The 13,268-nt window shown below is 49.2% G+C and overlaps 1 protein-coding gene across 2 annotated transcripts in view; it reads right to left on the reverse strand.

The window, feature by feature from the left end:
* Positions 1–1,217: 1,217 nt before the first annotated feature.
* Positions 1,218–13,268, reverse strand: part of CD276 (CD276 molecule) — a 95,818-nt gene continuing 83,767 nt past the window's right edge. For both annotated transcript variants that reach the window (XM_038420712.2, XM_043493363.1), the window contains exons 7-8: positions 12,966–13,001; positions 1,218–6,838 (exon numbers count right to left, since the gene is read on the reverse strand). In XM_038420712.2, the coding sequence (XP_038276640.1) occupies positions 6,816–6,838; positions 12,966–13,001 (59 nt within the window). In that variant the 3' untranslated portion in view covers positions 1,218–6,815. The remainder of the gene's footprint in view (positions 6,839–12,965; positions 13,002–13,268) is intronic.

Raw genomic sequence — 13,268 nt, forward strand, 5'->3', positions numbered from 1 at the left:
AGATTGTTCCCAGGTTGAGAAGGAAATTCAGCCTGTGTATTAAGAATTATAACCTATCTGTAACATCCAGTGGGGTGAGAAAAGCTGTTTGTTTCCAATCTTGCTTAGTCTGATAAAGTTCAGAATTTAGACTGCGATTTTACTTTTATTTCTTTTGTAACTATCTTTGTCCTGTATGCCCACCACTTACAATCACTTCAAATCTGTTTTTCTGTGGTTAATCAATTTATGTTAATGGTGTATCTTAACCAAGTCAGTTTGTCTAAAGTTCTTGGGGAATCTGCTCAGATTACAAAGGCTGGTGCAGGTCCACTATCCTTTGATGAAGTGGAGAACTAATTAATGATCTTGCATTGTTCAAGAAGAGATCTTGAGCTGTGTAAGATGGTACATGTATAGGGTGCGAGGCTGGGGACTCAGGTAGATTTGCTGGTGTTTCCCATTTCCTGTTCATGAGTGTCTTGGAGAGCATTCATTCAATATAGCTGGGTGTGTCTCTCCATACTGGTGGCTGAATGATAACAGCTCCCGGAGGGGGTTGCTGCTTGCCACTAGCAAAGCATCGTGAGAGACAACCCAGGCTGGAGAACTAGGGGGGTACAGCCATCCCCCAGTTCCAGGTTGTACCCCGGGATCTCATCACAGTCACATCCTTTAACCCCCTGCACCATGGGCCAGAGACTCCTGTGTTAGAACACATTCACATAGCACTCCCCCTGAGAAGTGGCCTAGCAATGATACAACCTGTCCCACAAACTCAGATCTGATTCCTTTGGGTAGATAAATTATGGTCTAATATAAATACCCTTTCCTACTAATGATATTTGGGACCTCTTCCCATCCTAAGGCCAGTGGAGGTGGAGGCTGCCTCTAAAGGGCTACATCTGCACGCCGTTCACATCTGGCAATGAGTCCTACCATGGGATGAGGGTCTCTTGGTCTGGCCAGACACCTAGACCCGCACCCCTCTCCCTAACATAGGGCTGACAAAGAAGGCCCAGGTTCCCCAGGGTGGGGAAGTCCACAGGTTCTGGCAGGATCCTAGCAGGCAGCTGGGTTCTCCTAGAACCCCCAGTAGATCATAGGAAAATACATCTCCCCCAGCTACGGAGTTACAACTCAGGTCTTTCTACAGCTGATATTCTCTCCTCATGCCAACGAGGACTGCTGGGCCTGCATACCAAACCATACTACAAACCACACCAGGCCCCGGGAACTTTGTCAAAAAGAATCAAGCATTTATTCCCCCCAAAATGTGTCAAGGTACAAAATACTCCAGCTTCCAGAATTTAAATAATTAAAAAAATACCAAATCAGACGTTGATTCTAGCACAATGGTATCTCCCTGCCTGAGCGGGGCCAGAGACGAGTGCTGAGGATGTCTGAATGCAACATGGTTGGGCCTGAGTGTGAGAAGCAGGGATGGAGGGTGAAGAAGGCAGCCAGGGATCAGAAAATGTGCATAAGGCAGGCTGGCTGGACAATGCTGGCATCTCCCTGACTTTGGTCTGTCCCTTCACGTTTCCGCTGATGCTGTGAGCACAGCTTAATGGCTCTGCTCCTTTTATGGCCCAGAACATTCTGTCTTAGGTTCCTTAACTCAAACATTCCATGGCCTGCACAGGTCTTTGTTACGCACAAAAGCTACATTAAAAGGAAGCTATTTAGATTGCAAAGTCAAGCCATCAAAAGTTAGGAAATGTCAGAATTAAGGCCACCTTGGCCATCTAAATTCGGTCCCTGGTGCGTACACATTATGACACAGTCTTTAATTACACAATCTCATACTGTTTTTTCCATCATGATGCACGGTGGACTGTGTTACCTTAATGGGCAGCTAGTCAATATTTTGTTTTGGCCTCATTGTTCCATGTAAGGCCCCCATGCCCCATCTACTGCCCACTATTCAAACCCTGCTCTGAGACAGAATTATTCATTTCCTCATGGGCTTTTCTCCTGCACTCATCATTAGAGTAGCGAAGTGCTTCACCAAAATTAATGAAGCCCCCATCTCCAGCATCTTGGAGAGATGAGAGGTATTATCCACAGTTTACAGGTGGACAGCTGAGGCACAAAGAGATTAAGGTCAAAAATATCTACTAATTTTGTGCCCAATACGAGGCACTTAGGGCCTGATAAGCATTATATAGCACTTTCTATATTCAATCACAGTTCTCACTGACCAGCTGCAGCAGGACATGCTCAACACTTCCACCCAGGGTCTCCAGTCAGGCACCCCCAAATGAGGAAAACAGTCAGTGGCCCCCTGTTAAGAATTGGTTTGACTTGCCCAGCATCACACAGGGACTCAGCCTCAGGGGCAGGAATAGAATCCACTTGTCCAGGGCAGCATTCAACTGCTTTTCCCATGAGACCCATGCCTTTCTCTTCTTGAAGCTCCATTCCTCAGCAACAAACAAGAGAGTCCTGCAGACTCCATTCATTTAGTCTGCAGAAGAGAAGAATGAGTGGGGATTTAATAGCTGCTTTCAACTACCTGAAGGGGGTTCCAAAGAGGATGGATCTAGACTGTTCTCAGTGGTACCAGATGACAGAACAAGGAGTAATGGTCTCAAGTTGCAGTGGAGGAGGTTTAGGTTGAATATTAGGAAAAACTTTTTCACTCGGAGGGTGGTGAAGCACTGGACTGGGTTACCTCGGGAGGTGGTAGAATCTCCTTCCTTAGAGGTTTTTTAAGTCAGGCTTGACAAAGCCCTGGCTCGGATGATTTAGTTGGGGATTGGTCCTGCTTTGAGCAGGGGGTTGGACTAGATGACCTGCTGAGATCCCTTCCAACCCTGATATTCTATGATTCTATGAGTAGGTCCAGCCAGTGCACTGAACCAGGAAGGGATCCTGGGGAAACAACAGTATGTGACCATGTCATTAAACACATGCACATGGGGGTCACATATTTTCCAAAGTTTTAAAAAAATAAACTGAAAGGCTCTGGAGGGGCACGTGCTCTAGTGGCACAGACTCTTCCCATCATTGCTCCCAAGCTTGATCCCTTCTCCCCAACAACCTATTCCTGTCTCTGTCCCAGCCCTGGCTCCTTGTTCCAGTCCCATTCTCCTGGCCTACCCAGTCACCTCTACTGCTCAGGCTTCTCATCTTCTCATCCCAGCCCATCTCCTTGCCCAGCCTGCATTAATCTCCCTCTTCCCCCCTTCCCCGCCCGCTAGCTCTCCAAATACCAAACTCTGCCCCAAGTCTCACTCACACCCAGTCACAATTCTCCCCATTTTGCTCCAACTCCTCTCCCAGCCAGTTCCCTCCCCCAGTTCCACATCTGAGATCCCTCTTCTTCCCAACCCCACAGGCTCCCTCTCCTAATCTCCCTCCCCTAATCTCCCTCCCTGGGCTGCTCATTTAAATTCAGTCTCCCCTTCCCACCCTCCTTGCCCTGTCTCTTTGCCCAAGCAGTCCCAATTCTCCTCCCACATCCCATCTCCTTTTCAGCTGTCCCCCCTCCTCTGCCCCCCCTCACTGGTCCCTAATCCCAGCCTCACTGTCCAGCCAGTGCCAGTCCCCCGCCCACCCCAGCCAACTGGCTCCCAGTCCTGTCCCATTTCTCTCCCTGGTTCCGTCCCTCCCCCCATTGCCAGTCCCAGTCTCCTTATCCCACTAGTCCCAGCATCCCTCCCCCTGCAACCCAGGTTCACTAGATTCACCAATTTACTCCTCCCCTTGCCCCGATCCAGCTTTTGTCTCCTTTGCACTCACATCAGACAGCTTTCTCCCCCAAAGTGTCTGGATCCCAGCAAGGCAAGGGGGCCCTGAGAGCACAGGAGAGACAGCCTCTCTGCCCTCAGCTGTAGTGCCCAGCCACACCTGGCCTAGTACAGCAATCACAGGGCAAGCCCAGCTTTGTCCCAGCAGCCCTACTCTAGCAGCAGCATGCACAGCTGCTCTTTGGGGATGGCACATGCAGAGTCTGGTCAGTACAAAGAGCTGAGAGAGCCTTAAGCATGCTCAGTGAGCATGGGATCATCAGAAATTTTTGCTGGTAAAACTGAAGTCTCTGGGCACATGCAAACTGCAATTTTAAAAAGAAATTTGAGCAAATGTGGGCAGATTTTCACCAGGGTGGCAACAGGCACATCCGACACAGAGGCCATGCCTCCACCAAATTTCAAGTCCTCACTCCAAAGCACAGGGTGCTAAAGCTGCTCAAAGAAAAGGGTGCCCAAATTGTTTTTAATGGGACTAAACAATGTCCTTTCCCTTAGCCTCGTTCTCAGAAACAGCCAAGCCATTCCGGCTGAAATTTGCCAAATGCATTCAGCCTGAGGCAGACTTCTGGCATGGAAAATCTCCACCCAAACAGCTAAAGCTTGGCAAAGCTATAAAAACTGAAAGCAGGGAATTATATAGGGAGGTGTCAGCAATCTTAATGATAGGAGGTGCTCCCCACTACCCCCATAATAGCCCCTCAGCTGGGATATGAGTGCATCCCCGTGAAGTTAATTGCACCACCCACCCTCAACATAGCTGGGAAGCCCATAGTGATTTTAGTGCTGGTGAGAGGGCCAGTGGTAGCCTCAGAAACCAGAAACTTTAGTCCATCAGATGGGCCCTGGCACCCATCCGCTGCTTTGCTCCACCATGGGGCCTCCCTCTGGATTCAGATGAACCATGCGTGGGGCTGAGAAGGAAGGTGGCTTCCATGGCCCATTGGATTCTCTCAGCCTAGCTTCCCCTTGCTTCTAGCTTTCTGATAGGAAAAGCTTAGGGTCACAGGCAGGTACTATGCTGCTCAGTCAGGTATTTTCCATTCACCTCGGGATTTCTGGCTCCAAACACATACTTTAGAGGCATCAGCTCATGGGAAACCTTGGCTTCAAAACGGCTACCAGTTGCCCAGGAACACACCGGCCAGTGTGTGAGAGCTACAGCCATGGGGGAACTCCCATTCAACTTCACTGAGGTGCCTGACCCAGTGCTCCACACAGGGAGCTGAGGTGGTGCCGTTGGCTTCACTGGCCCTGGAACCAGGCTGCAGGGAGGCTTTCCGATGGACAGAGCAGGAAATGGGGATAGCTTTGTTGCAGACAATTGTGGATCATCCCTCCCAACCAAGGATACAAAAAACCGTGGGAGAATCCATCTTTGCCTCTGCTCATGCCCATCCCCTTCTCCAGCAAGCAGCTCGGGAGATAGTAGCCAAGGGTCATATCTGACCTGCAAGTTCCCCTCCTCACCCTTGGCCCAAGCAGGCACAACATCCAGTTACAGATACTTCCTGACTCCTTTGTTAAAGCAAGGCCAAGGCAGGGGGGTGAGATCTACGAAGTTTCCTCTTCCTCTCCTGCCCCAACAAAATCCTCTGGGCCAAACCCACCCCTGGGGTAACTCCACCAACCTCAATGGAATTAAGCCAGGGACAGATCTGGCTCCAGGGGCTTAAGGCAGAAGACACATGCTGGTGACAGTGGTACAATATTAAAGATAACAAGATGCCCTCTGGAGCTGTGCCTCTGCCATAGCCAGAACCAAGAGCCTGGACCACTTCTACTCAAGTCTATGAGCTCCATCCCCACCGAGCCTCTACAACCATACTAAGCCATTCTCCATCTCTACAGCCACCTGGACCCACTGTCCATCTCTAAGGAACTTCAAAGACTTTCTTGGGCCCACTGTCCACCTCCACAGGTCTGCTGCTTGGAGGTTGTTGAGCCTTGTCCATGAAGGCATCTTGGAGGGAGGATGGTCCAATGATCAGCAGGCTTCCCTTGGTTGAGTGGAGGAGAGCAGTTGTGGTTGGGCCTCAGGCACCAGGTGCAGGAGAGGAAAGACAGACAGGAGGGCACAAGGATATTCAGAGCCTCTGCCTTTAGGATCTTCTGAAAGACATGGACACCTGGTCCCATCCCCTCCCTCTGTCTGCCCGCTTTAGAGGCTGAATTTGGGGTGTGGGAATAAGTTGAAGCCTGCTTTGTGCTGAGAGTGGGGGAAGGATGGTTGGACGTGGGGAGAAGGGACATCCATGGAGCCATAGAGCTTGCTCTCGCATTAATCACATGCTACAAGGGCCAAGACACCAAGAGCTGGTGCTGTAATGGGGCACTGATAACCAAATATCCCCTTAACCATCAATATTGCCCACCCCACCTGCCCACACACACGTTTGGCATAGGACAAGAGTCCCCACTGCATCCCTCCTGGCTGCTCAGATTCTGCTTGCTGCACCTCCTATGCAGGGAGGGTTCAATCTCACAAGGGGCTGGAGCCCTCCAACCCATCCAGCAGAGCACTTAAGCGCCTGCTTAACTTTAAATGCAGGAGTAACCCAGCTGATCTCTAAGTTAATCACCTACAGGAAGGGGCCCTTCACATCCTGGGTCCAACTCTTCACTGCCCTGCATCTTGTGCAGTCATTTCCACTGGGGCAGCGTGAGTGCAAATGGTCACCATTGGGAGCACTATGTACCCACTTTGCACTGGTAGAAGTGAGCACCCAAGGTGCAGGACAATGGAGAATCAGGCCCCTTTAGGCTGCATGGGCCAGGAAGACAAGAACTCCTGGGAATAAAGTGTATCCAGCCCCGTGAGGAAGCGAGCCCTACATAGCGACACAGTCGCATCTACCCTGTGTGTGTGTGTTGGTGGGGGAGATGGTTACGGTGAAGCAAACAGAGAAAACAAGCTGAAGCTGCTGTCCTTCATGGCTAGGGTATGCAGCAATGGTGGCACAGGTGATGGGATGTTCAGTGTCTCCTATAGGACATCCCCCAGGAGTCTACAATGGTCCGAGAGGACAGTCTGCTAGTCTGTGGCATGGGGCATCGTTTGTGTGTCTCTTCCACTTCCTGTCAGTCAATTTCTTGTTCGTTGCCTGCAAGTGAAAGAAGAGTGGTGAATAATCAATCCACTGACCTTATGTGGGGGGAGGGGACAAGGTGAGAGAAACAGAGAATACAGAGAAACCGAGAACGGCTCCCAGGCTGGTCAAAGGGCACAATCCACACAAGAGGCCAGTTTTCACAAGGTTCAGCCTATTGGGTGAATGTTAAGTGATTAATAGGACTGGTGGGAAATTTTATGTTGAAACTTTTTTGATGCAAAATTGGGATTTCAAAGTAGTGAAAGTTTCACATAAAAAGTGTCTATTTTCCATAGAAAAATTCAAATTTTCATTAAAAAAAAAAGAACGTCAGAAAGCTAAAATATTTTAATTGTGAAAGAGTATTCCCATTCTCTTCTATGGACCAAGCTCCCTGGCTAGACTTCATCTTCCATGATGCTCTGCAGCTACACCACTGCCATGATGGATCACCTCCCCTCCCCTCATCAGGTAGTTCAACCAAGGATTCCAACCTATAGAGGAGAACGGAGACGTGAGGTACCTGAACTACAATTCCCATGCACCACTAGGCTGGTATTTCAGAATCACAGTATTTCAGCTTTTGGACAAAATACTTCAGATATTGATTTTTTCCACCAAAAACTCTAAAAAACCCAGTCCTGTGCACCAGCCACTAGCTCACACTCCTGCCCCCATCCCAGTTAACAAAAATTATCAGGAAAACCTCGACCAGACCAATACAGCAAAATGGCTGATAAAGATTAAAAAAAAAAATAGATAAATCCATCAAATCACCCATTTCAATAAATGACCATTCAAAGTTATAGCAGCTCAACCGGTGCCCTGGGGTTCATGCTTGTATCACTCATGATCTGCTAAGGTTGGCACCGGATGAATGTTTTGTGGAGAAAATGCTTTACGAGTCTCCATAAGGATACAGACAACTCACTTAGCATTCCCAGCCAGGAGCTGGGTCCCATGGGCACAGGAAGGGACTGAGGTAGGTTTTAGTTACTGTAAGATGCACGCATTGAAGGGCATGGAACTGTTGCATTGAGCATGATACGGGGATCTAATGCAGTGGTATGTGTCCTATCCCATCCATGGCCCCTCTTCCATAGCAGGAGCCCCTTAGGAGCTCCCTCCCATCCCTATGGGACTTTCATTCTTTGAGCAATCTGGGAAGGATTGGGTGGCTTGCTGCATTGTGACCCCCAGTGACAGAATATCCCAGAGTCTAGCGGATAGAGCGGGGGAAGAGAAGAGAAGAGAAATTTCTCACAAGAGAAATTCCAGGCTCCTTCACTGCTGTGTTGGAAGACCCTGTAACTTCACCCATCTGAAAAATGGGGATATTCACACTTTCCTTCCAGGTGTGTACGGAAACTTTCTCCATTCCCCTTTCCAACGCTCTCCGGGACCCTCAAGAGAGAAAAGTTCAGGGAGCAGAGAGTATTGCTATCATACCATGGCACACTGTAGATCCAGAGCTCATGCTGCAGGGCCATAAAGCTTTTCCTCCAGCACCCTCATCAAGCCAGGTGATGTGTCATGGGGCTTATCTGACCAGCGCGGTGCTTTTACTGCATCAAAATCCACACTTCTCCTGCCACGCAGGGACTGCGGAGAGGCCAGCACAGAGAGCAGGGTTGTGCACCTCCTTTAAAATGCCAGGCATTTCCAAGTGCTTTACAGAGCATTAGATGCTGGCACTGCAGTGACTGCACTGGCAAAGGCAGCAGCTATTGTGTGGCCAGTCCACTGTGAGGGCTGTTTACACTGCAGGCACAGACAGTATTCCTGAATGTGAACAACCCCCACCTGGGAGCAAGTGCCTCATGCCCAGGAGATACAGCCTTTAGTAACGAGGCTGTGGGTTCAAACCCCATGTGTGCTGGCAGTGCCCACAAGCTGTTCTCCTGTGGCAGCTTTGCAGCGGCCTGCATGAAACGCGTTGGTGTCTCAGGACAGTTCTCAGTAACCTGGTTCCTACATCATAACTGGTCGCAGTAATTCCCCACTGCCAGCCTGGGCTGGGGGCATCATGGAGGCCAAGTTCCTCTCTTCAACCTAAAGGTGAACCTGCCCGGGCAGGTGAGCATGGAGAAGCCTGCACCACTGCTGTCCAGCCTGGGCCTGCTTCCGACTCCAGGCCTAATCTCCCTCCTCACCACTGGATTCACTTACAAAGCGGAAATTCTTAATCTCAAAGTGGTCGCGGGCCTGCTCCTGGGAGATGCTCAGCTCCTGGCACGCCCCTCGATGTCAATGTGGGTTCCAGATGCTCAGCACCTCTCCGGATCAGGCTCCACAGGCCTGAAATGTGAATAATCTGGAGGCTGTTGCACACAGCTTCAGTTTTACATGGTCATTTAAATGCCCTCCATCCTATGATCCCAGACCAGTATGCCCAGGCTAGAACGGTCTTTGTCCCTCTCTAGTGGCTACTCCCCACACACAGGCCGAAGAGCCTTTTACTGCTGGCCCTGGCAGCTCTGCTTCTTTCGTTCAGGCAGTAGCAGCACAGGCTTTTTCAATCTAGCTGCCCAGAGTCTGATCCCTGTAGACAGCCCCAGCAGGGTGGTGTTACACTATGCTACTCTACATTCTGCGGTCCCTGCCCACAACCATCCCCTCCATACACTGGGATCTCATGCTTGACACAAAACCAGGAAGCAATGAAATGATGGCCCAGTTCTGCTCACGCTGATGAATGAATTGAAGTCACTGGAGCTGCACTGGGGTAAGTGAGAGCAGAATCAGACCTGGTATTTACAAGCTCTGATGAAGTCTGGGGTTTCTTAATACAGGACAGAGACGCAAGCCTCAGAGCTCCACTCTGGAAGTGGACACATTGACATCCATGGGATTAACAGTGTGGGGACCTTTCTGGCGTGACCATAATACCCAAGGTCATCTCTGCTCTGCAAGGGCTTGCAGAATCCAGGATGATCTTCCCCTCGGTCTCTGGCCAGCTCACAAGTTTCAAGGCTTGCGTGGGATGCAGGGCTCCTAGGCAGGCCCTTCCTTTGCCTGAGCTGATGAGGGGCGGTTGGCATGTATCAGCTGACTTCCCATGCTGCTGGAGAGCAACCCCCATCACTGCTCCCAGCTAGCAGCAAATGCTGCCCAACCATGACACTAGTCTGCATCTGAGCAAAGCACCTTGCCCCTCCCCCCGAATCTGCTTCATGTTGCTTTAATTGTTGGCTGTTTGTTTGAAGATTTACAACCGGCAGTAGCTTAAAAATATGGCTTTGGCACAAGGTGGCTTGTGCCCAGTGTCCTGGGTGAGCAGCTTTCTGGCCTAGCTCAGCCAGCAGGTTGGCACAGGCAGGCTGCCAGCTTTGACAGCAGCCCTGCAGCACGCAGACACTGCTTGGTGGGTAGGACAGACCCTTTTCTTCTTGTCATGGCTGTTAGTGGGTTTGCGACGGGGTTTGTTGGGGGATTTTCATCCCTTGCGCTCATGCTGGAATCCCCTAGTTAGCTGCCTCTGTATGGTGAGCAAGCACAGTCCCTAAACAAGCTCAAACATGTCCATGGACTCACTGCTGTGCCCAACTAACAAAGGCTGGATACTAAGAACTGTGCATGGCATGTGCTCGCAGGCCCACCAGGTCTGAGGATGGGAAGGTTGGTCACCAGCTCCCACGCCTTCTCGGTTAGAACTGGTTTTCTGGACTATAACAATATTGCATTCTCCCATTGCTGCTGCAGGCCATGGAACTTAAAGGGGTTTACAAACCTAGATGAATATAGCCCCATAAGAGGTGCTATTACTGTCTAATTACATATGGGGAAACCGAGGCACAAAGCCGGTAAAAGACTTGTCCACGTTCACACAGTGACTGAGGCTGAAATAGACCCCAGGAGCTCAGATTCATGGTGTGGGCCATAAGCACCCAACCATTCTTCCTCCTCCCACACAACACTGGAACAACTCCAAGACATTTACAACAAAGTGACATCTTTAATTTGGACTGTAGTGCCACGGTTGGAACACTCCCCCCTGAGATGATTGACTCAAGATGCAAGGAACCCAAGAGCACACCTGGGACGCAGGGAAAATGAGAACACAGGTAGGAATAGAGCTCCAGCCAGCCATGCAGAGGATCCCATCCCTCCTGCAAGCTTCACACAGGCCTAATCCTTATGATGCACCCAGTGCTGGAGGGCACCAATCTCTATGCTTGTTGGAGACCCCAGCTTCCCTTAAAGTCATATACACCTAAAGGGAATAATAAATTACAATACAAAGTGCCCTATTTATGGTACAGTGAACCAGCACTACCTTTCACTTTAACCAACATTCTGCTATCGAGCGTCTGCAGGCTGTGTTGATGGGTTTCCCTAAGCATTGATTTGTCCGGCAATGTAATGGTTAAACAGCCAGTCTCACTCAACCATATTCCAGAGGAACTTCTCCTTATCACACACTAAGGCATAGAGACAGGGAAGCAGGAGCGGTCAGATCATCAGGGTGGTGTGGTTTGTCAGACAAAGCCAATGTTGGAAAAGGTCTGGGCTGCCAAAATGCAGAGAGTAAATGCTGAGAGATTTCCCCGCTCATTCCCAGAGGCTGAGCCTGCCAACACAGCAAGGGCTGGCCAGAGAGCCTGTGTGCATGTTGAGAAAGAGTGTGTGTTTTCAAAGCTCATTGTACAGCACTGAAAAACCCTCATCAACTGGAGAATCCTAGGAGATGCCATTATTCATACTACATTTCTGCTAAAAAAAGAAAAAAAGCAGCAAGGAAGGATGCAAAGGGACTCTTCAAAGCTGTGGGGCTAAGCAAACAATCTGGCTTGGAGATGAAAAGTGAGGAGGCAATGAAAACAAGCACAGACTGTTTAGGCTTGCAGGGGAAAGATAAGGGCAGCAAAGGGAGGAAGAGAAAGCAGAATGAGATAATGCTCTAGCTAACTGAGTGAAGAGGAGTAAGAAAAGGTTTTTATAAATCCAGAAGGACAAAACGCAGCACTAGAGAGAAAGCAGGGTCATTAATAATGGAGGAGAGGGGTGAAATTAACCATGACTTAACAATAGCTGAGACCCCAAACTGCTTTAGGAAAATCTGCCTTTAACACCAAAAGAAATAAATGTCGACGACTGAGAAGGAAATCTGCATGTGCAACCCAAGGTAGTTGGGCCCTAGGATATTAAAGCAACCAGCTAATTAATCAGAGGAAGAAGGGAGGAGAAATTTCAAAGGCATAAATGGGAGTTAGGTGCCCAACTCTCATAGATTTTCACTGAGTTGGGCATCTGGCTGCCTTTTGGCCATCTCCTCCGCAGTGCACCTGGGAAATAATTGCCTGTATCACAGAGAACTTGGGAAGCCAGGATGTTCTCAGCAAAAAGGAATGAATGAATCATTCTGGCAATTACTGTCTCATTAGCCCAGCTTCTAGCACTAGTGAAATGATGGAAATTAAAAGAAAAAGTCAATAAATAGCTAGAGCATAATGGATGCATGAGCAATAAACTACGCTGGATGTTGGGAAAGAATAAATCTTGGCAAACTTGATTGCTCTTTTTGGGAGAATTACAAAATCAATGGATGAGGAGAATGCAGTAGATATCAATATAATACACATGGATTTTATTAATGCGGTTAATATTGTATCTAGCAAGAAACTGATTGGCTTGGGATAAAATTATTGATGTGAATTGAAAAGTGGCCAAGAAACCACAAACGAAGGGTAGAATTAAACAGCAACGGATCTGTTGGGGGGGGGGGGGTGAGGGGGGGGGTGTTTATGGCCTCCAAATCTAATCTGGTCTAATTAACACCTTCATTGCCAATCTGGCAGTGAGAGCCTACAGGGTGCTAATGAAATACACAGCTGACACCAAACGGGGAGAAGTTGTAAACACCATGGAGATGAGCAAATCTAGAAATCAGAAGAGTGGGCAGAAAACAAAGCGTCCAGCAGATGGTTGTGGTTCTGCATTAGGCTTTGGGTTACTGTTTTTAGATAACCCACAGCTCAGATCTTCAACTGTCCCTGCTGAGCTAACCAGCCAGTTGGCTGTAATAACAGTTAGGTTTCAGAGGTTTAAGGGTACAGAAGCCAATGGGTCTGCCAACCTGTGTAGTTGTTGCAAGAGACCCTGTATGCGAGTGCAAAAGGAGAGAAGAAATGCCCTTTACCTTCTTTGTTCTCTGGGCTCTTCAAAGGCTGCAAAGCTGTTGGTGAGAAGAGAGAATTCTGTCAAACTCAGGCCTGGGACCACAGCATGCAGCAAACAGAGCATTAGAGCAGCAGAGCATTCAACCACACTGGGCCCAGATCCACCAATTCATCAGGGCATCCTGGACATACACTTCCTCCCAGCCCTCCTCCACCCCAAATGGATCCTTTTCTTCCTCCCCAGCGATAAAGTCCTGCCCAGCCAGTTCTGCGCTGCCCTGCCCCGGACTCACTGCTGCATCTGAGTTGCCTCTGATCAAGGA

The sequence above is a fragment of the Dermochelys coriacea genome, chromosome 10, assembly GCF_009764565.3.
Source record: "Dermochelys coriacea isolate rDerCor1 chromosome 10, rDerCor1.pri.v4, whole genome shotgun sequence".
NCBI classification, from domain to species: Eukaryota; Metazoa; Chordata; order Testudines; family Dermochelyidae; genus Dermochelys; species Dermochelys coriacea.